At 44.6% G+C, this 24,300-nt stretch overlaps 1 protein-coding gene across 1 annotated transcript in view; it reads left to right on the forward strand.

The window, feature by feature from the left end:
- The window catches only part of smc5 (structural maintenance of chromosomes 5), a 104,539-nt gene that overhangs the window by 58,343 nt on the left and 21,896 nt on the right, over nucleotides 1-24,300 (forward strand). Inside the window, 7 exon segments of the mRNA XM_085992358.1 lie at nucleotides 350-504; nucleotides 3,211-3,324; nucleotides 4,730-4,824; nucleotides 6,250-6,382; nucleotides 13,988-14,161; nucleotides 17,509-17,678; nucleotides 19,989-20,112. Of these exon segments, the coding sequence (XP_085848484.1) occupies nucleotides 350-504; nucleotides 3,211-3,324; nucleotides 4,730-4,824; nucleotides 6,250-6,382; nucleotides 13,988-14,161; nucleotides 17,509-17,678; nucleotides 19,989-20,112 (965 nt within the window).

The raw sequence follows: 24,300 nt of genomic DNA on the forward strand, positions 1-24,300 counted from the left end.
AGGTTAAAGGAGATAGTATGTTCTATAGAATGAGGAACAAAATGGGTCGACTGTCCTCATTCATCTGCACTTGTCAGGACAAAAAACTGATGGCAAGATTTAAAATTATATGGTGAATTTTTATGGTGAAAAGGACGAGATGTTGTAATATTCAATTTAGATACCTTTTTGTAAACTAAAAGGAAATGGGATAAATATTTTTGAAGTAGTTCATTAATTAATCCCCATCAATAGACACTTGTATTAATGTTGGTATACACTGCGGCATCATGTAGCAGCTGTTGATGCTCAATTACTGTCGGTGTAACATTGTGACCCATTGAATAATGTACAACTATTTGAAACGCAGAAGTTATGGCTAATATCAAGAGGCTTGAAGACATGATGCATATGAAAGAAGCAACTCTTCGAAATCGGTTCAAAGATACATACAATGCTGTCCTGTGGTTAAGAGAGAACAGGAATAAATTCCGTGGACACATCTATGAGCCAATTATGCTCGAGGTAAAGTTTCCTTTTTTAATACCAACTAGTGAATCTCCTGTGGCATTGTTTAGTTAGTCAGAGGAAGTGGTATGTCTTTTAGTTGTTTGTATTCCTGTTTTCTCTCACTGTTTTTGTACTATTGTTCAGAGTATCCATTGACACCACTGTGCCAGCCAATGGGTTGCACTGTCGGCCAATGATTTGAGGCGGGGCATGGACTTGCGGCAGCACTCGCAGCAAACAGTATTTTACAGCAAACAGAGGGGGAGAAATTGAATATAGCCCCGTTTGGGGCGCCAGCCTCGCCAGGGTGCTAAAAGTAGCGCCCCGGACGCATTCGCAGCCGCCCACCGGAAATTGAGTGGTAGCGCCCCAAAGGGAAGCGCGGCGCTACTGGAGGTGCCCCGCATCCCTCTTGGGGTGCTGCGACTGAATATCATGGCGCAACGTGCCGCAGCGCCACACACTGCGGCATGTCGCGCTGCGGTATTGCAGGCCTTCCTCCCCTTCTTAAAGGGGAGAGGCCTTGTGCAGCGCGATCTGGGGCCCAGCTGGGCCCCCCGAGGATCGCGAGTGCTGGCAAAAGAGCCCGGCACCGAGGAGAAGTGCCGGGCTCTTGGAACGCAGCCGGCACTCCGCAGGGGGGGGTTCAGGAGGCCGGGGACGGGAGCGCAGGCAGGTGCTGGCAGGCGGCCAACAACAAAAATGGCCTCCCCACACCGCTCCTTTAATTTGCGCCTCCCCGGCCGCAGGTAGGCCCCCCCTGAACCGGTCGGACATAGCGTCTGGCGGTAAATCAGGGGGCGCTGCCACATATCGTGGCCGAGGTGCTGCGCACACCGATGACGTCATCGGTAGCGGCACAGCGCTAACGGCTAGCGCCACCACTAGCGTCCCGCGGAATTTAGCGGGAGGCGTGGACAGTGCCGCGCCTGGGCGCCAGTTGGCTTGCGACCCACTTAGCGCGCTCTTAAGGCGCTAACGGGTGGCGCAGCCTACTGAATTTCACCCCCAGAGTCTCTACTCAGCAGACTGTTTAAACAGCACACTACAACAACCTGTCTACAGAGCCTATTTAAAAAGAGCCTCTACAAACTACAGCAAGCAGAACTCATGACTAAAACCGCAGCAACCTCTGATAAAAGTAGGATGATTTCTCCTGCAAAATGCAGTGAGTGGAGGATAGTTACTCAATACAAATTATGTGCATAAAATCAATCCCAGTCCCTTACAGCAGTGATTGGCAGGGGAATTACCCAGTCATCTCCATTCTGGCTGGGAATAGTGGTGTCACTATATGCAGCCACTATATTTTTTTGGATCTTGATAAGATATTTGTAGCAGTGTTAAAATATCATAATTAGTTTTGAAAATATTATATTCTCCATGATCAATACTTGTTGACTAATAATGTTTTGAAATTTTAATTCATGGGAAACCCTTTACACAAACTTTTAATTTCCTAGACTACTTGTACCTTGGACATTCCACTTACCATACAGCAGTTGATGTTACACTGCGAGGAGAACTGAGCTTGGTTTTCACTCCAGCTCTGGTGTCAGAGGCCTTAAAGGTTAAAGTCTAATCCTAATTATGTAATAGGGTAGACGTAGAGAAAATGTTTCTGCTTGTGGGGAAGTCCAAAACTAGGGGTCATAAACAATGTTCCCTTTCATTTTTTTCTGGTGCACGGCCCCTTCAAAATGCAGCGCATGTGCAGTTTTTCCCATTTAAAAGCTGGTGAGCCGGCTGCGCGCGAGCTCCAGAGTGCTGTGCAGCTTAAAGGGAACATGGGTCATAAATATAAAAGTCACTAATAAATCCAATAGAGAATTCAGGAGAAAATTCTTTACCCAGAGAGTGGTGAGAATGTGCAGTTTCTATGTCCTTGTGTAATATCAGCTTTCACAATAGAAGAACCGTGTGCGAGCGAGCACACACTGTCTTAGTTAGGAATTTCTTTAGCCTAAAGTTCTTTTCTTAAAATAATTTCCTAATATATTGACTATTATTGTGTGAGAGAGTGGTTAGAATATGGAACTTGCTACCACAAGTAGTAGTTGAGGCGAATAGCATAAATGTATTTGAGGGGAGGCTAGATAAACACATGAGGGAGAAAGGAATAGCAGGATATGCTGATAGGGTGAGATGAGGAAGAATGGGAGGAGTCTCATGAAGCATAAACACTGGCATGGACCAGTTGTGCTGTATATTCTATGTAATTTTGCCACTATTACGATCGGTGCTGCTTTTATTCGTTATATAAGCTTTAAAAACCTCTTCCACACACTCTACTTCCTTTTCTCTACATCTTCTTTACATTGAAATCAAGACTTATTCCACAGTCTCCCACTCTAACTTATTCCTAATGAGGATATCAAATACTCCTTCAATCTGTCTTTCTTCCTCCAATCTTCAAGACTTTTGAAACCAAAATTTGGCATCACCTCAGGCACCTCATCTTCTTTCACTCTTTCCAACCTTGTTGGTGTCCTCTACTTTAGTAGCCTTGACCCTTCGCCTTTCTTTCTCATTAATAATTTAAAACAAAATGACCTACCTTATTGGAAGTGCAATGCCATGGAATCCATAAATGTCATTTTCAACACTTCTAATCAGTGACTTAGTCTGAAATTAAGAGTGTGGGTTATGAATCATTTTTCAAAAAGTGTTTTATCCATTTTTTATCTTTGTTTTTAATTTTCTTCTGTTAACTGTTTACAGCTTAATATGAAGGATTCAAGAAATGCTAAGTACATTGAAACCCATATTTCATTGAATGATCTGAGGGCATTTGTTTGTGTGAACATGGATGATATGGGTGCGTTCCTTAGTGAGGTCAGTACAAGCACAGACTTCCACAAGTAGCACTTGCATTGGTCTTTTGCAAGCCAATTTAAGAAAGGATATGTTAAAATATCTCAAAGTATGAGCGATTTAGCTAAAGTGAGTTAATTTTGTGTTAATTAATTTGTTGCTGCAGTGCTTTCCTCTGTACTGCCCCTCTATCCAGCTTCTGCCTCCCCTCTTTCTGGCCCCCATTATTCATACAGCCCCCTCTGATTCACTTCATAATGCCCTTATTGATCTCCCACCCAATCCGTGGCCACTGCTCTACTGATCTCCTGTCCTGAAGTCAAGGGAAATACAATGTTGGGAGAGATGGAAAACAGGCTGCCGACTCGCTATCACCCGTTTTACACAATTGCACAAAGTAGAGATCTACTCCATTGGGAGGACAAAACATGCACAGTCATCCAACCCTGAATTAGCACCAGAGCAATTGAGTGACTGCCTTTACTTTACTATATTGCTCCCATTATAACACCGTGCATCTCATTTTCCACCTGCACTGTGTTATGTCGCAATATGTATGAGCACAAAATGAGTGCACAGGATGACTGTAGAGGTAGCCTGCTGAGATCTGACGATAATGAAATGTGGCTGTTTTAGTTTTACAAATCATCAGGAGAACCCAGTATAAATAACAGTTTTGGGGAATAGCATTGGTCTAGTCAATGTATTGAATTTTGATTGTTGATACAAGTTCTTTTTATTAAATGGGTAATGCAAAACATGAATGATGAGATGAAAGTTTAACTGGGATTTGATCCTAAAGAATAACTGGCTGCCAAATATTAATCTTAAAATTTTGTGGTGAAGAGGAAATTAAATCTTACTGGAGTCTGATCTAATTTTAACTTAAAATCGAGCAAGAAAACTTCTTCAATCAATTTTAGTGGGTAACATTCACTAATAGTAATTCATTGATTTATTTTTGCACTAATCAGCTCAGGTGCCTATTTCAGTCACCTATATGCAAATTAGTGTAATAGTAACTGTACTGAGTCGGAAGCTTCCAGTATTGATCTGTGTGCTGATCTTGAGTGAGAGGATTGGTGGCCCTCAGCACCACCTAAGTTTGGGATGTTGGGTTGGGGCGGGGTATTGGAGCAGGGCAGAAATCCAGGTTCTTGCTCCTGATTGCTAGCTAGTGACCCATGCTTGAAAGTGTATTTGTGTAAGGGGAAGGGGGGAGTCTCCTGGACAATCATGCCCCCCAAGGTAACCTTCTGAGCTTGCACATGAAGAATTGCCACTTAGCTGAGGCTTGCCAGTGTCATACACGTGTCAAAAATTTTTTGAAAGATTGTGGGGGGAAGTGGAGAAAATTAGGGGAACATAAACTAGAACAATTTTCCCAAATGGGTTTAATTGATTAACACAAATATTACATATTCAGATTCGTGATAAACAGAGGCTAAAAGTGAATGCAGTGTGTGCTCCTTCCAATTCAGCTGCAGGGAGGCCACCTACTAGGCCCATTCAAGAACTTAAGTAAGTAGTTTACATTTTAATTGCATCTGCTTAACATGTTTTACTTTTAAATTGTGAAATAAAGAATAACTGAAGCGAAGTATGGGGTTAAAAATTTGTTTATTTACTAATTTTGCATGTTAACAATGTTGCTCATGACATCTAATAGAAATAAGACCTAATTTAAATAGTAGTTACAGCACATATATCAAAGAAAATGCCAGTTTCTGTGTTTTTTTGCATTCTGCTTTTAGTTTGTTCTTGGCTAGTTTTTTGGATATGCACTTGAAGTGCTGAAAGCTACAAGGCTACAGACCAAGAGCAGGAAAGTGGGATTAGGCTGTAGAGTGCTCTTTGGTCTGGCACAGACATGGTGGACCAAATGGCCGCCTTCTGTTGCTGTAAACCTCTATGATTCTATGATTTAGAAAAGGCTTGAGAGATTTCCCCTAATCCTTTGCGCGCGCCGCCCCCCCCCCCCCCCCTCCCCCATGCTTAACTCCTTATTTGGAAATGTATATAATAATTCTATTGGTTTTTTGCGACTTTCCAACACTAAAGCTATTTTGCATAAATTTCTTCAAAAAATGCTGAATAACTTCCTATCTTATATTTATCCCCATTTAATGTTTTAACAGATTAAATTTCATCATATGTTAATATTCAAGCTATTCATGCAGGCAAAAATAGCCTGAATTTAGTACTCCCATCATTTTTACACCCAGTGTTCAGTCTTCTGCATAGGATCTTGCAGGTTTTGCAATAATTTTCATATAAATCCTTGAATTTCTTCTCCTGTGTCTTGTTGTATATGTTTTACAACATTTCACGCTCCACTCTCGAGAAAGAAAGACTTGCATCTATATAGCACCTTTCATGACCACCAGATGTCCCAAAGTGCTTTACAGCTAATGATGTACTTTTTGAAGTGTAGTCACTCTTGTAGGTCTCGGTTTGATGTCTCATCCAAAAGACAGCACCTCCCACAGTCCAGCACTCCCTCAATACTGCACTGAGGTGGGACTTGAACCAACAATCTTCTGACTTAGAGGCGAGGGTGCTACTAACTGAGCCACAGCTGACACTTAACACATTACAATACATGAGTATCATTGGGTATTTAACTGGAAATAATTTGCTCTGCTTTGCTATCCATTTTTCTTTCTTTCATTTTGTAATCCTGTTTAATGTAATGGTGAAAATAATTGGGAAATTTGATACGTTCATACTGCTTAACTGTATAGTTTTATTAATCTGGACTGTTAACATGGCAGCAATCATTACTACTAGTTGGGCAGATCATTTTTGCCTTTCATAACAAAAGTAAAAGTTTCATGTGTAATTTACATGATCGATTTCCCTTGCCCATTTCTCATCATTTGTAAACCTTAATTTTCAATATTTTGCTTCCCATTTAACAGCAGTAACCTATCCTTTTTTTGATAGAAATTATGGCTTTGTATCCTATTTGCGAGAGCTGATTGATGCACCGGAACCTGTAATGAGTTATCTGTGCGAGCAGTACAGAGTTTATGATGTTCCCATAGGGACTGCAAGGACTAAATTGATGATTGAAAAGGTAGGCGTTTTTAATTGACCTTTATTTTTAACGGCCATCAAAAGACTAGCCGGTCCATCGCATCTGTCCCATTCATCCTAGGCAATGTGACCCTCCAATACTCACCACCCACTAGCAGCCATGTAGTTTCTGGGGAGTGGGGGGGGGGGGAATTCATAGTCATAGAAATTTACGGCACAGAAGGAGGCTATTTAGCCCATCATAACTGTGCCAGCTGAAAAAGAGCTATCCAGCCTAATCCCACTTTCCAGCTCTTGGTTCGTAGCCCTGTGATGAGGGTTTCTGCCGCTACCGCCCTTTCAGGCAAAGAGTTCCAGACCCCCACCACCCTCTGGGTGAAAACATTTCTCCTCGACTCCCCTCTAATCTTTCTACCAATTACTTTAAATCTATGCCCCCTGGTTATGACCCCTCTGCTAGGGAAATATAGGTCCTTCCTATCCACTGTATTTAGGCCCCTCATAATTTTATACACCTCAGTTAAATCTCCCCTCAGGCTCCACTGTTCCAGAGAAAACAACCCCAGCCTATCCAATCTTTCCTCATAGCTAAAAATTCTCCCGTCCAAACAACATCCTCGTAAATCTCCTCTGTACCCTCTAGTGCAAGCACATCTTTAATTCTGGTTAATTCCTCTCTGACCCCTGAAGGTGATTAAAACCAAGTTTAGGGATAACAATAACCACGAGGTGCATTGGCCAACATCCCCACCTACCTTTTTATATGCAGCAATATCAGCCTCCACCAGGAACTTGTCCGGCTCCCTTTTCAATGTTTGCAACAAGCCTGCACCCACTGCAAGAGCTGGTAATTAATTCCAAAGGAAAATGACTCTGGGGAAAGATAAACCCCCTGACATCAAACCTAGTTCTAGCTTGCGTAACTTGTGCGCATGTCCTCTCGTTCTAACTTATCTAATTCAAATCATTTGTCCACAGTCTAGACCCTTCCATCATTTTAAATCATAGAATCGAATGATACAGCACAGAAGGCGGCCATTTGGCTCATTGTGGCTGTGCTGATTAAGTCTCCCCAAAGTCTACATTAAAAAAAAACTCCCCACATGTATCCTGATAGCTAAGGGTTTTTAGACTACGTATGAATCTAGTGGCCCTCCTCTGAACCTTTTCTATCTCCCACCATGTGAAGGGTCCAAAATGGGGCACAGTATTCTAGATGGGGCCTAATCAAGGTTTTGTACAAGGACACTTTGGTGATTTTTTGTATTGTAATGGAGCACCCTAGCTATGCATCCTAATCTTATCTTCACTATACTCTCTCAGCTCTGGTCATGGACCTTTAGAGACTCTTGCACTGTGTAACACCCAGACCTCCCTCTCCCTCTCTCTCTCTCTCTCTCTCTCTCTCTTAACAGTCTTCAATTTGGAGCCTGGCATGGTATACACATGCTTGTCATTAGCCCTGTCCAGATACATTGCACTACATTAAATGTCATTTGTCGGATACAGGCCTATTTCTCCCATCGCATCTAGATCAGATTGTAATTTTTCTTTCCCCCTCAAGGGCTCTGACACCAACATAGACCTTCATGCATCCACAAACTCACGGACAGTATCCCCAATAACCTCATCCACATCACTGATATAAATCATGAAGAGTAATGGTCTTAACACCGATCTCTGTGCGTCTCCACTCGTAACCAGTTTACATGTGTGCCACTACCATTAATGACCACCCTCTATCCGTGAGAATGAAGCCAATTCCATATCCACCCAAGGATCTTCCCTCCACTCCCACGGGACTATGTCTTGTATCGTAACCTATTGCGTGATATCTTGTCGCAAGCTTTCTGAAAATATACAACATCCATCCATCAACCTGGTAGCATCTTCGCACAATTTAACCAGGTTGGTAAGATAATACCTTTTTTTCCAGCAGGCATGTTGCTTCTTCATAATAACCCCTTCTCTGAAAAGGTGGGTGTAGAGGGTATAATGATCCCTTCTAGCAACTTTCCTATAACTGACGTCAAGCTAATGGGTTTATAATTTCCCAGTTCTGACCTTGCTGCTCTTTTTGAATATCGGTACAACTTTGAGCCACCCTCCAGTCGTCAGGAACGATCCTAGACTCCCAGCAAGCTATTAAATATACAAACAAAGGGCTGAATTAGCACAAGTCCCTTTTCTTTAAGCAACATTAGATAAATGCTGGCAAATCTTTATAGTAATCAAGTAGATTACTGTTCACAGATGTTGGAGAAAGTTTGGGATGATTGATTGTATTCCCTTGATCTGTATCAGTTCTAGTTGCACAATTTTATTTTAAGCCTTGTATATGTTTAATTGTTTGCATGCTGTGCTAAAACATTTTTCAAATTTCAGAAAGAGAATACTGGTCAAGAGACAGGATTTTATTTTCAGACATTTTTTGTAGTTTTGATTAAACCAGAATGTTGCTCTACATGGCGTATGAACATACGAACAATGATGGATAGGTAAAGACCAATGTCCCCTCTAATTTTTTTTGGGCCGTGTGGCCCCTTCAAAAATCCACATATGCACAGTTTGTACATTCAAGAGCTGGTTAGCCGGCTGTGCAGAAACATAGCTTAAAGAGAACATTGGTAAAGACCCTCTGGTCCATCGAGCCTGTCCCACACAATTGCGGTACCTTGTGTATCACGATATATACACTCTCCACCCCACCTGAAATCATGCGATCTCCTGGGCGAGGTGAAAAGCCAGATAAAAAACCCAGGCCAATTTTTTTTTGGGGGGGGGGGGCGGTTGGCGAGATCTGGGAAATTCCTCTCCAAGGCTCATGGAATAGGTGGGTCAGTGGCAACTTGGATAAGAAATTGGCTTAAGGACAGAAAATAGCGAGTTGTGGTAAATGGCTGTTTTTCAGACTAGAGGATGGTAGACAGTGGTGTTCCCCAAGGGTCAGTGTTGGGGCCACTGCTTTTTTTGATATATATAAATGACCTGGATATTGGAATACACAGTAGAATTTCTAAATTTGCCGATGACACCAAACTTGGGGGTGTGGCAAACAGTGATGATATCAATCGACTGCAACAGGACATAGAAAGGCTAGCAGAATGGGCAGACAAGTGGCAGATGGAATTTAATACAGAGAAGTGAGGTGATTAGGGTTGCAAAATTCTGGGAATTTTTAAAAGAGGAAACTTTCCATGGGAATTTATGGGAATTTTGAGTTTTTTTGCACACTGATGGTTTTTGTCTCTGACCCTTATATTATCTTTGTCGTCAAAATAGACATACTGTTCCATACAAATAAAAACAGGCTTTCAAAACTTTATTTAGGTTATAATTTTGAACTTTATTGAACCCCCACAAAAAAGACCCATCTAAAATAAAATAAAAAGAGCGTCAGCTTATTTAGCCTGTAATTTGTCCTTATTTTGTCCCTTTGGGTCTTCTACTCATGAGTCTTCTACTCCTCATTGCTCCTCCTGATTCTCTGACTCTGGCTCTGACGTGTCCATTTCCTCCTCTGTGTCAGTGTCTAGCTGTGTGGTGGACACTTCTGTATCTGGCTCAATAAGTTGTAGGTTCGCCCGGATAGCCACCAGTTTCTCCACTCTCGTTAGTCAGCCTGTTGCGCACCTTTGTATGCGTATTCCCAAAAAGTTACCAGTTTCGTTCAGAGGCCGCTGATGAAGGTGGGATTTGGAGTATCACCGATGCAATAGGTGACAGGGCCTCAGATGCACAAAGTCCCTTCCACCAGGTATGTGCACTGATATGCTTGCATGATTCCCATATCCCATCCCCATTCCAAAGACCTTGCTTGGTAGAGAACTTTGCCAGACTTCCCAGAACTTTGCCCACATCCAGATTGAGATGGTGTGAGAGGGTAGAAATCACACTGTAAGCGCTGTTGATCTGTTCTCCAGAAAGTATTGGTCTCCCAACATGCTTTGGGTCCAGCATGTATGCTGCAGCATGAATCGGCTTGACACAAAATTCTTGACGGGCCTGTATGAATTGAACAATTGCCTTCTCTGCTTTGAGCAGCAGGGATGTGGGTAGGGCCATGCTGATTTGTTCTTTTAAATCAGTAAAAAGCCTGAGAACATCTGACAAGACAGCGTCATCTCCTTCAATCTGAGCAATTGCAGATGCTACTGGTGAGAGTAGTTTAAGGCTGCTAACCACTCTCTCCCAAAACACATCATCCAGCAGTATTTTCTTGATGGTGGTTTCCATATCCCCAGACTGGGATATTGCCATTTCTTGCAGTGACTCCTTACCCTCCAGAAGGCTGTTGTACATTATGACAACACCACCCCATCTAGTGTTGTTGGGCAGCTTCAGTGTGGTGTTCTTGTTCTTTGTCATTTGCTTGGAGTTGTAGGTTGCTGCAACTACCTGTTTTCCCCTGACATACTTAACAACTTGCTTGGCTCTCTTGTACAGTGCTTCCATGGTTCTCAAACCCATGATGTCCTTGAGGAGCAGGTTAAGCCCATGAGCTGCGCACCCAATAGACGTAATATGAGGGTAGGCCTCCTCCACTTGAGCCCAAGCAGCCTTCATATTCGCAGCATTGTCAGTAACTACTGCAAAGACCTTTTGTGATCCAAGATCGTTGATGACCGCTTTCAGCTCATCAGCAATGTATGTGCCTGTTGTCCTTCGTGTCTGTGCTCGCTGTCGTTTCTTTGAGCTTTCCTTGGACTCTGTTATACTCAGCCTCCAGCAAATAAGTAGACAAAGCATGTCTGGTGGGAGGACAGTATGCAGGGCGAATAACATTGAAAAATCTCTTCCAGTACACATTGGCTGTGAGCATGAGGGGTGAGCCTGTTGCATATACAGCTCGAGCAAGGCACTCATCTGCATTCTTCTGGCTATGGTTATCCATTGTATCAAAGAACCTTCCAAGTGGGCCAGGAGTTGCTGATGATAAGGAGCCTGATGCTGAATGAGAACCATCATCTTCTTGAATGGAAGCAGAGGAACTCTGGGCTGACTGCTGTGAGCTTTGAGTGAAGTTGTTGCATTTGGATAAATGTTGCTGCATCTTTGTGGCATTCTTTACATATGGCTTTCTACAGTGTTTGCACATGTACACAGTCTTTCCATCTTTAATGCCTGGGGTAAAATGCTTCCACACATCCGACGGTAAACGTGGCATTGTTCTATGCAGAGAAATAAAGGGCATTCATCTCTGTGTCGAACTGCGGTCGATCAGCACGATTGCAACAGGGTGAGTACATTTTTGCTGATGCTCCATGTGATGGAAGCATGACCTGTACACACACGACGCTACATCACCAATAGTGTATTATTTTGTATATTTTAAATTGAAGGACAACAGAGTTCAACAAGTAACTGGTTTATTTGGTATAAAGTCTGATTTACTTACTGCATCGTCACAACATCAGCAGAAAACAAAATGACTTCCCTCAGGACCCTTAACCTGGATCTTAAAAAAAACTATAGCAGTCTTACAGATGCCTGCAGGCCAATCACAATTCGATATGCAAATATTACAAATAGAGGGAGCTAATCGCTCATCCACTCATCCAACCAATCAGGACACATTTGTTCACAGTCACACACAAAACTTGTAATTATTAAAACAAGCCAAGTAAGAAGATAAACATATTGATTAAGAAATTCCTTAATAATTAAGATTCCATCTCTGTTAGTAATTTTAAGAGAGGACCTGTGGGGGGGAAAAAAAAGAAAGAAATACAAAAAAAACAATATTATGCTAGCATGTGCTTTTTTGGGCAAAATTCCCAAGCTAAACTTCCCGTGGAAAATTTCCGGAAATTTACCGGAAACTTTCCACCCCTTTGCAACCCTAGAGGTGATGCATTTTGGCAGAAGGAACAGGGAGAGGCAATATACACATAATGACACAGTTTAAAGAGTGTGCAGGGACAGAGGGACCTGGGAGTTAATGAGCATAGGTCCCTGAAGGTGGCAGGATATATTGAGAGTGGTTAACAAAGCATATGGGATCTTGGGCTTCATAAATAGAGGTATTGAGTACAAAAGTAGAGAAGTTATGCTGAATCTTTATAAAGCACTGGTTAGGCCACAACTGGAGTATTGCGTCCAGTTCTGGTCACCACACTTAAGGAAGGATGTGAAGGCCCTTGAGAGGGTGCAGAGGAGATTTACCAGAATGGTTCCGGGGATGGGGGATCTTAGCTACAAGGACAGGTTGGAGAAGCTGAATTTGTTTTCATTAGAGCAAAGGAGGTTGAGGGGTGATTTGATAGAGGTGTACAAGATTATGATGGGTTTGGATAGGCTAGATGGGGAAAGGCTGTTCCCACTAGTTGATGGTACAAGGACTAGGGGACACAGATTTAAGGTTTTGGGCAAGAGATACAGGGGGGATGTGAGGAAAAACTTTTTTACACAGCGAGTGGTGATGACCTGGAATTTGCTGCCGACAGAAGTGGTGGAAGCGATGACACTCGGGGGGAATTCAGTTGTTTGTGCCTCCCGTTAGCGCCTTAAGGGGGCGCTAATGGGGCGCAAAGCAACTAGCGCCCGGGCGCGGCGATGTTTGCGCCGCTCGTGAAATTAACTAGACATGTTGTGGCGGCGCTAAACACTACCGTCACGATCTCCTGCACCGGCAAATCGTGACGTCAGTCGAGTGCGTAGCGCCCCGGACCGGATATTGAGTGGCGCCGCCTGCCACTAGCAACGACAGGTTGAGGGGAGCGTTTTGCAGTCGGAAATGGAATGGGGGAGCGCTATTTAAAGGCGACTGCTTCCTGCCTTTTTTTGTTGGTAACATTTTTGCACCACGCATTCTGAGAGAGACACTTCTGGAGAGATTCAATGCTGTGTGAAGGAGTTTTGGGTACTGAACAGCACTTTGCAGGTTCATTTTGATTTGCCCTTCCTTGCTTTGCCAGCGCTCTGAGGTAGCGCCTTGCTCCTCGGCCTTTGCGCCTTAAGACAGGTGTGAAGCGCCTGATTTAGCGCTCCAATCACCTCCAGGGGCGATAAAAGCCAAGTTTGCCGTCGGAGGCGATAATTAGCGCCAGGCGCTAAACTTTGCGCACGGCTGATACTGAATTTTTCCCCCTCAATGTTTTCAAGGGGAGACTGGATAGGCACTTGAGGGAAATAAACTTGCAGGGCTACGGGGATAGAGAGGGGCAATGGGACTGACTGGATTGGCTCTACAGAGAGCCGGCACAGACTCGATGGGCCGAATGGCCTCCTGTGCCATTATGACTCTGACTCTATGACCATCTAGGTGAATAAAACTAGTCCAGGAGATCTCACTGGCTCTGAATTCCCTGCAGCACCTACCTTCTGTAAGAGGTGATGTTCACCCCAGCCAGAAACAGGTCCAGCTCTAACTTGAAGGAATTTGGCGAATCAGCGTCTACTGCACAAGATAGTAGCCTGATCCAGAGGTCCACTATTCTCTGGGAAAAGAACCACCTCCTGACATCTAACCTAGAACTGGCCTTGTACAACTTAAATTTATGACCCCTGGTCTTCCCTAACCTATTTAATTGGAATAAACCTGTAAGGAATGTACTCTAGCTGGAAGTGGAGTAGACTATGCTGATTTGCTAACAGTACTCATTACCCTGTACAGTACTATAACAACATTGTTGATTTTCTACAGGTAATAAGAGAAACGCAACTGCGTCAGCTCTACACAGAAAACGAGCGATACAGTATAAAGAAATCCATTTACTCAAATAAAATCATTTCAAGCAATACTCCATTAAGAAATGCACAGTTTCTCACTGTTCAAGTGGATGTAGAGGAAAGAAGACGATTGGAGGATGAATTGAAAGTAAGTTTTTATACAATTATCTTTTGGTATGCATATGGAAGGGGGGGAAAAAATCATAATACTGTTTCGTGGTCAGGATAGTGTGGATCCCAGGCACCTAATGCTCCAGTTATTAGGTCTTGGTATGTTAGTCTTTTGTAGAGGACGCGACAGGTTAGCTGCTGAGAGGCTGTTTCCCCTGGCTGGAGAGTCTAAACCTAGGGGGCATAGTCTCAGGATAAGGGGTCGGCCATTCAGGACTGAGATGATAAATTTCTTCGCTCAGAAGGTTGGGAGTCTTTGGAATTCTCTACCCCAGAGGGTCGTGGATGCTCAATCGATGAGTATATTCAAGGCTGCGATTGATAGATTTTTGGGCACTAAGGGAATTGAGGGATATGGGGATAATGCGGGAAAGTGGAGTTAATGTAAAAGTTCAGCCATGATCTTATTGAATGGCGGAGCAGGCTCGAGGGGCCGTATGGCCTACTCCTGCTCATATTTCTTATAACCAATGCCACTGTGTCCTGTAATGCTAATTTCTTCAAGATTGGCAACTTGATATTGGGTAGTGAAACCATTTGGTGAGGTGACTTTGCACTGCCCTTGTATGTTGGCTGCAGTGTAGCTGGAGCGGTGTGAAGGTGCCATTACTATCTTGTATAACAAAGTTTTTTAAAGTGCTGAGACATCTTGCTGTAACGTTTAGAATTTCTAATATAAGGAAAGAACTTGCATTTATATAGCGCCTTTCACGATCTCCGGACGTCTCAAAGCGCTTTACAGACAATGAAGTACTTTTGAAGTGTAGTCACTGTTGTAATGTCGGAAATTTCTAAGATCAGAGAAGAACTGACTATTGCACCTACTGACTCTTTCCCAACATGAGCGGTTTTATTTATAGCCGAAAACCAGAGGGTCAGAACTGCAATGCACAATCTTAAGTACAAATATGGAGCTCTGCTTTTCCCCAGTTTAAGTGTGGTTAGGACAGTCAGTAGAACCACAACTGCCTGTTTGTATTGCCACCAAATATCCTCTGATGCATTACTTGGGATATAAAGGACTGGATTCTCCTCTGGAAATGAGATGGGACAGCGATGAGAATCAGGCAAAACCTGGCAGTGAGGCTTACTGCCACCTCACTGCCGTGACCTGGGTTATCCTGCCCTCGCTGAGACTACCGCTGGCCACCCATTTCCTGCTCACCGTGTTTAAATGCTGGCAGGAGGGTGAAGCCCAGGTCTCTGGCTTATTTCCACACCAGCTCGCCCTAGCTGCTGCTGCTGCTTCCAAAGGGACTGCTACGTGGAAGGTGACTGTGGGCCTGGAGTAGCGTCCCAAGGAGGAAAATCTTGCTCAAGATAACCAGCTGATCATGCTAAATGTAAATTACTGATAGAAATCTAGAAAATTGTGGGGAAAGTTCAACTGAGTTGAATACTTGAGTTTTCAGTCTTGCCATACTGTATTGTTGCTAGTTCCATGTTTCTTTTCTACACTATAAGCCAAATTTTGCAGTCAGCAGCGAATGAACATTCATTACACTTGCACTTGCCCACTGACTTTCTATAGGATTTTGCACTGGAACTTTCTGTAAATTAGAGAGCCAAAATGGTGCAGCACATTCTATAGGGGATCGCAGGCCTATGAATAGGACAAGTAACTGTATCTCCTTAACCAGTCAGGTTGAAGAATCATTAATGAGCAGTGCAGATTCTGAACCAGCAACTCTCAGTTTAATTCAATGTCAAATCATGTACAGAAAGCGAAATAAAGAGAGGAAAAGAAAGATGGAGTTAAGACTGAGACAGAATGAAAATGTTTAATTTTTTTTAAATCTCCAACATTAATTAAAATCTGACTGGATGAGACATCACACTTGTTAAAGCTAATTTTCAGTGCCAGAATGGTTGTTTGGCAGTAATTAAGACTTATCACGCCGTTAAAGATTTACTTACACTGGAATGGACAAGCCCTGACTCTTTTGGTGAGTTTAGTGGGTATCTATCACTTAAGTACAACAACTTCACGTCCTTTCATGTGTTTCACTGCTGGGTCTCGGTAAGATACTGTTATTGTGCAGCTTCTAGAGGAGCAGGGCACCTCGGACAGCAACTTCCTGATTTCCGCATTTAACTGCGGACGCCAGAGGTTGCTGTCTGATTTACACTTGAATTCCTACTGCAAAATCCGCCCTTATGCTTTCACGTTTTACAGTTCAGGCATTACTTGCAACTGGAGGAACACCAGACACAAAATACTGGTAAATTACAAAGTATGGGTAAAAAAAAACCTTGATTGCCATGTTGTATATTTGTTACAGGAAAAAGTTGGATTCCTTTGGTGAAATCCAATTCCAGCCCCCACTTGCTACCAACTGATTCACTATTTTGACTAATGATGCAAGATTTTTGTATCTGACTGTTTGATATTATTTTAATATGTTCGAACATTTGGAAAAGCCCAGAACTGGAAATGGCCATTCAGAAGCTCATCACTCTTAACAATCTGACTCACCTAGCCTTTAGCCCAGCTGCAGGTTGAACTCTCCTAATGCTTTTGACTCTGCTACCTTACCTGGTAGACTACTCAAATATTTATTACTGCTTGATTCAAATGTTTGTTTCCAAGATGTGGGAAGTTGGATTTTGCCTGGGTTGCCCAAGCTAGATTTCTAACACTTAATATTTCTGCCCTATGAGATTCAACATGTTTTTCTCAACGGTGAGTTATCAGCCTGGAACCAGGCTGGTTACAGTGACGAATGAAAGAGTTAGTTTGGGAGGGTCAGTACAAACAATCTCAAAACATTTTGGGCTATTGGGAGAAGGTGGCATCTTGTCACACTTGAGTGCTCAGGTGTCAATCCATTCTATGGGTCAAATATTGCTGGAGCGGGGCATCTCCCAGCACGCGCCATCAGTTAGACTTTTCCTGCACCCTTCAGCTCGCATATAATGTGCGCCTTAACTTGTTGGAAGAACTTGTATCTTGTATACAGTGGACCAATTATGTGCTGATATGGCTACTGCAAGGAGCGGGACTCTAATGGTACAGTGTCATTGAGTCACAGAGTCCTAGTCATAGAGTTATACAGCACAGAAAGAGGCCCATCGTGTCATGTGGTTTTCCTCCATTTATAAGAAGTCACACAACACCAGGTTATAGTCCAACAGCTTTATTTGAAATCACAAGCTTTCAGAGCGCTGCTCCTTCGTCAGGTGCATCTCCACACCATTCCTCCATTTAGACAGCTGCCTTTTCATTTGAATGAGAAAGTTGAACTGCATTCAGAGAATGAGGAATCAAAGGTAGTTACATAAGACTGCAGAATATTATGAACCAGACTTGTGCTTCATTCACAGGAAGTAACCGCAAATCTGAATGCAGTAGAATCACGCATTGCTGAATTTTCCGAGAAACAGAGACATCTCGAGCGTAAAGATAATGAACTGAGGACAAAAAAGAAAGAACTTTTGGAGATGAAGAGCAAGAGAAGACAACTAGAACAAAAAATCCGCACAAAAAACGACAGGTATGGGCTCGGTCTCTCAGTGCCTCCAGATTTTATTCTATGGCTGCTGTTTTCCATAACCTGTCTCCAACCACGCGTCTCCATGTAGTCAATATCCTAATGATGTTCGTTCACGTTTTGTGCAAAGAAGGGAGGCAGCGTACAAAGTCCGAAATATTTTTTTAAAACTCTGCTCAGCAAACTGACATTTGTCCCAGTCCAACAAAACAAACTTGATTGAGTTAAGCCAAATTTCTGGGTAGATATTTATGAAGGGCTGATTTGTGAGGATGAAGTTTTATTACCCTGATGAAATCTACCGAGAGACAAGTGGCAGGGGAATATAAACGAGTACATCCTGGAGTATATTTTCTTTGTGTAAAGTTAAAGAAAAACTATTCCATTAACAGTTTAGTGAGAAGAATTCTTTGGGGTAGAAATTCGTCTCTGGCAGCAGCGCAAAATGGACACACTCAGATCGGCCGCACATTTTACACAGCGCCTGATATTTAATTCCATTGACTGCACTGGAACTGAATATCGGGTGCTGTGTATAACGAGCTGCTGATCCGATACCGCCCGAGATGAATTTCTACACCTTCAACTTTGCATGTGGAAAAATGTGCCCCATTTAATTTTTTGTATTGGGATGGGAAGAGGTCACACTCTAACATTTGAATATTCTTAGAGTGGAAAGTCTAAGATTTCCAAGTGGCTGCTTAAAACTCTTTGTTACACTTTGGGAACATTTTTATCATATGATAGCATTAATGTGATGACTTCACTGCTGTAATTTCAGATCAAAGAAGTTCTTAAAAAGCTTGATTTTCTTCTGGGCATGACCACATAAATTGTATTTTATATTCATTTGTCACACACCTTGGGTGACTGTGCTTCATATTCTTATAATTCTGGGTTTGCTGTTCTTTGATACAAGACTGCCTCCAAATACAATTGGAAGGAATATGTACCTACCTTGAATTGTACAACATCAGTGCAAAATAAACCTTGAATTCTGCAAACGATGGCATCAGACTTTAGTAGCTGGAATTAAATGCTGTTTGAAACTGGCTTCATCAACCAAACGTTTTCTGCTCTTAATGCATTCTGTAGCACGTGCCGATAGATACCCTAAAACTGAAACATGTTTCCATTGAATTTGTATATCAAGCCTGAAATCAGCTTTATTAGTTTGTGTGGCTTTGGAAGGAGGACTTGTTACAGCTTCAGATAATGGGTACAACCGAGGCATAGATGACTTACGAGTCAGTAACAATTGACGCATCTTCTAAATGTTCCCTTGATAATCCTGCATTGACTGTGACTGTTTTTTCAGTAACATGTCAGTTATGAACCTGAAGGAGATTAACTAGGAGAACTATTGCACTGGGTGACTGTTGAAAGCTTTTTGGCAACTTTAATCAGACTCTAGGATTGGAATTGTTTTTTTAGTCTGCTCTCTACATTGTGCATGAGTGTACTATAAATACATAGACCGGAATTTTCCCATCAAAAAAGGGTAGATTTGGAGCGTGGGGGCAGTTAAGTTGTTAAAAATGTGAATCCCGACCTGATCCTGCCTCCAACCCGCCCACTTCCGGTTTTGCCGGAGTCGGGACAGGGGGGCGGGCGACCAACCCACTCCCAGGGGGCATTACCTCAATTTGAATATTGTAATGAGGCTGGAAGCCTCTATTTCCCCTCCATTTTGTTTTTAACTGCCTGTGGACGGGTTTCACACAATTTGTGAAACCTGGCAGTTAAACCGAGGTGGGGACTGCTGCATCTAGGAGACAAGCGGCTTTATACCTACCTCCTGCATCTAAGGTCCCTACCACACCCACCTCAGGCCTCCATCATCATCGTTTGGGGGGGGGGGGGGGGGGCGGGTGGTGAAGAGATGATGCCGGCCATGATCCTCCGCCCCCACCTACTCCCCGATTTCTCACACACACCCCCCCCGCTTGCCTGCCAATCCCCGACCACCTCCCATTGCCTGCCGCTCCGGCAAATCACGCGACCCCCCCCCTCCCGATTGCTGACCCCTTGCAACTGAGGCCTACCCACCCGTAGCCAGCCAACCTCTCCAGCTGGCTGGCTGCAGGTGGGAAATCGAGGCCTCGCATTCAAATTGGGCCCTGCCAGTAAAATCAGCAGGGCCTGCGGGAAACTCCGGCTTCCGGCCCGTCCCGGACCCCCGCCTCCCCGAACAATATTCCAGCCGTAGTCATTTGCAGCAAAACAAAGTGATGATAGTCTTGGCGGTAGAATTACTTCTATATTGACAGATGAGCTGCTGTTTAACCCTCCCATTTAACAATTTGTTCTCAGTCTCAAGCAGATGGAGGTGGATACTATCAATCTTCAACAGGAAGAGCAAAAAGCCAATGCGAAGATGAAGGCAATCTATACTCAAAAAGGCAAACTGGTTTCTGAATTAACACAGCTCTTTAGGGTAAGTCTTAATGGAATTTGTGGCATTCAGTATTTTCGCACAAAGAAAATTGCCCCCATAACTCCTTAATTCAGTTGAAGCAATTCTCTTTAGCAAAATATGCTGGAAAAGTTTATGAAAAAATTGCTTTCGGTGAAATTTTGTTGCTTTGTTTTTGTTTAAAAAAAACCTCATAAATATATTCAGCTATATGAGCAAATACAAATGTACTTTTTTAGTAAAAGAATAATAAATTGAGGTCCTAAAGGAACTCCGCATACTCAAATATGTATTTGTACTCTGTCCTTTTTAAAAAAAAAACACACATAGCCCTTAAAATTACCCACGGGGTATTCGTGTACGAATGCTATGCCTCGATTTTAAAATTCTCATTCTTGTTTTCAAATCCTTACATGGTCTCACCCCTCCCTAGCTCTGGTTAAAGAGGAGATTAACACTATAGTAAGGAAGGATATTAGCTCTGATGAAGTGGAATCTGTATGGGCAGAGCTGAGAAATACCAAGGGGCAGAAAACGTTAGTGGGAGTTGTATACAGACCCCCAAACAGTAATGCTGAGGTTGGGGATGGCATTAAATGGGAAATTAGAGACGATTGCAATAAGGGCACAGCAGTTATCATGGGTGACTTTAATCTACATATAGATTGGGCTAACCAAATTAGTAACAATACTGTGGAGGAGAAATTCCTAGAGTGTATACGGGATGGTTTCCTGGACCAATATGTCGAGGAACCAACTAGAGATCAGGCCATCTTAGACTGGGTGTGATGTAATGAGAAAGGATTAATTAGCAATCTTGTTGTGCGAGGCCCCTTGGGGAGGAGCGATCATAATATGATAGAATTCTTCATTAAAATGGAGAGTGAAGTAGTTGACTCAGAGACTAGAGTCCTGAATTTAAATAAAGGAAACTAGGATGGTATGAGGCACGAGTTGGCTAGGATGGATTGGGGAACGTTACTTAAAGGGTTGATGGTGGATAGGCAATGGCAAACATTTAAAGATCGCAAGGATGAACTACAGAATTTGTTCATCCCTGTTTGGCATAAAAATAAAACAAAAAAGGTGACTCAACTGTGGCTAACGAAGGAAATTAGGGATAGCATAAGATCCAAGGAGAGGACATATAATTTGGCCAGAAAAGGCAGCAAACCTGAGGATTGGGAGCAGTTTATGATTTGGCAAAGGAGGACAAAGGGATTAATTAAGAGGGGGAAAATAGATTGAGAGTAAGCTTTCAGGGAACATAAAACTGACTGTAAAAGCTTCTATAGATATGTGAAGAGAAAAAGATTGGTGAAGTCAAGCGTAGGTCCCTTGCAGTCAGAATCAGGGGAATTTATAATGGGGAACAAAGAAATGGCAGACCAATTAAATACATACTTTGGTTCTGTCTTCACAAAGGAGGACACAAATAACCTCCCAGAGATGTCGGGGAACATAGGCCTAGAAATTCAGTTGTTTGCGCCAGCCGCTAGCGCCTTAGGAGGAGGAGGAGATGTGGGGCGCTAAGCGGCTAGCGCCCAGGCGCAGCGCGATCTGTGCGTCTCGCCAACTTCAGTTAAGATTTAGCGGCGGCGCAAAGCCTTTGCGCGCGCTCAGCTGCACGCGCAGATCCTGACGTCATTTCATCGTGCAACGCCCTTTGTGCGCCCCAAACCGGAAATTCAGTGGCGCCGGCCTATTGTGCGCCTGGCGCCCCTAGCGACTGGTAGAGGGGAACGGTTCCCAGTCGCTGCGGGGGGCGCAAATTAAATGGCACTCCTCCTGCAGTAGAAATGGCAGCCATTTTGCAACACTCCTTCTTTGAGAGAGACGGATCTTTGGAGAGAGACAAAGGTAGAGAGCTTTCTGGTTTGGCTCAACACTCGCACAGGTACTTGTGGCTTCAGGCCACAGCTTTGCACTTGTCTTTAACTTCAGAGCCATAGCATTGATTGGAAACATATAATGGGGTCTGCAATGGGTGGAAACGTTGGGCTTCTCCATTGCATTCAAACGCTCAGACGCCGTGAGAGTGTGCCAGTCATGGCCAGGCGGAGAAGGGGCAACAGGCGTCGGCAAAGGAGGCCTTACCCACCCAGGGTATACCGCCAGCAGTTCTCATATCTGAACATGTCTGACGAGCAGTGTGTTCGGAGGCTGCGATTCCGAAGGGCGGTGGTCACTGAGATCTGCCACCTGCTTCGCGGAGATCTGCAGCCGCAGCTGAGGAGCAGGACGTCTCTGTCGGTGGCAGTGAAGGTGACGGTGTCTCTCAACTTCTATGCCACCGGCTCCTTCCAATCCGCTACTGGGGACATTTCCAACATCTCCCAGTTTGCGGTACATTGCTGCATCCGCCAGGTGACCAATGCCCTTTTCAGAAGGAGACGTCAGTTCATCTCCTTCTCCATGGCCATTGACCAGCAACAGCGTGCAATGGGCTTTGCAGCATTAGCGGGCTTCCCCATGGTGCAGGGCGCCATTGACTGCACGCATGTGGCTTTGCGGGCACCTCTAGAGAATGCCGAGGATTACCGCAACCGGAAGGGCTACCATTCGCTCAACGTGCAGTTGGTGTGTGACCACAGGCAGCTCATCCTAGCTGTCAATGCCCGCTTTCCAGGCAGCAGCCACGATGCCTTCATCCTGCGCCAGACTTCTGTGGCAGACATGTTCCAGGCCCAGCCTCACCCACGAGGATGGCTTCTCGGGGACAAAGGCTATCCTTTGTGCACCTGGCTGATGACCCCGCTCCGTGCGCCCAGCACCCCTGCTGAAAAGGGATACAATGACAGCCATCAAGCAACCAGGAACATCATTGAGCAAACAATCGGCGTCCTGAAGCAACGGTTCCGCTGTCTGGATCGTTCCGGAGGAGCCCTACAGTACTCGCCTGAGCGAGTCTCCCATTTCGTTGTCGTGTGCTGCATGCTGCACAACCTGGCTATCCGCAGGACTCAGCCACTGCCACCAGACATTGGAGGACCACCAGAGGAGGAGGAGGAGGACCAGCACAGGAGGGAGGCAGAAAGTGCAAGGGCCGCCCGTCGGCGGCTTATTGCACGTCGGTTCTAGGCCCCCTCTCGGAATGGCTTGTGCCAATGGAACAAGATGAATGTAGCCGCTCCACAAGCTCTCAGCCGAGCAGGGCAACCAGGACTTCCAAAAGAAAGCATGGACAGTGCGATTTAAGAACATTTATTACTTTGATACCTCTGTGCCCTTCCCACATAACAAACTAATGGAGAGAAGCCCCCCCCAAAAAACACAAATAGACCAGTCTCAGCCTTTACAGAAACACAAATAGACCAGCCTCGGCCTTTACAAAAACACAAATACACCAGAATCGGCCTTTACAAGTGAAACAAAACATTTGGCCACACCTTCTACTTTTTCCCCTGCGAGGGTGATGCGTTTCGCATCCGTGACTGGCCCCTGCCCGCCCTGCAGCTCCTCCTCAATGGGACCCCAGTGGCTGCAGCAAGGCTGGGGGAAGGCTGCTGAGAGTCAGATGGCGAGACGGCAGATGCCCTTGGGGGTCGGCCTGGACCAGCTCTGGGCCTGGAGAGGCCGGCTGCTGACTGCTCCAACTCTGCTTGGGCGGCAGCAGTCTGTCCAGCGGCTGGTGGCAGCTGCAATGGAGGAGTGGCAGTTTCGGCTGCAGGAATGCTGCCAACCTGACATCACAGGTACTCCCTGGTCGCCTGAGACATTGGCACTCGCACGGGCCAGCACTGCAGCATGCGCAGCAATTTGCTGAAGCACAGACTGCTGGGCTGCTGCGACGCGGCGAGTGCCCTGGCGATGCCTGGCCGATCCAGCGAGGGTGGCAGCAGTTAGTGCCCGTGTGGCCCTGGTCTGTGTCCGCATGACACCAGCCAGTGAATGCACGGCACGACTGAGCACTTGGCTAGAAGCCGCCTGTGCTGCCGCGAAGTCCTGCAGACTCCTGTCCTGTGCTGCACTGAATTGTTGCAGACTCCTGGCCTGTGCTGCCCCGAATTCCTGCACACTCCTTGCCAGTGACTCTATGGAGTCAGGCATCCTTGCCACTGCAGCCATGAGCTCAGTGTGCCTGCGCTCAGCCTGGGCGGCCATTTCCGCTAGGAGCCGCACCTCCTCTGCGCTCACCGTAGCAGGACTGGAGGCCGCACTCACCCTCCGGGGAGAAGGCCGCCGAGCTTCCCCACCCCTCCCGCGTTG

The sequence above is a fragment of the Somniosus microcephalus genome, chromosome 1 (genome assembly GCF_052327205.1).
Source record: "Somniosus microcephalus isolate GS21.2 chromosome 1, FLI_Smic_1.0, whole genome shotgun sequence".
Classification (NCBI taxonomy): Eukaryota; Metazoa; Chordata; class Chondrichthyes; order Squaliformes; family Somniosidae; genus Somniosus; species Somniosus microcephalus.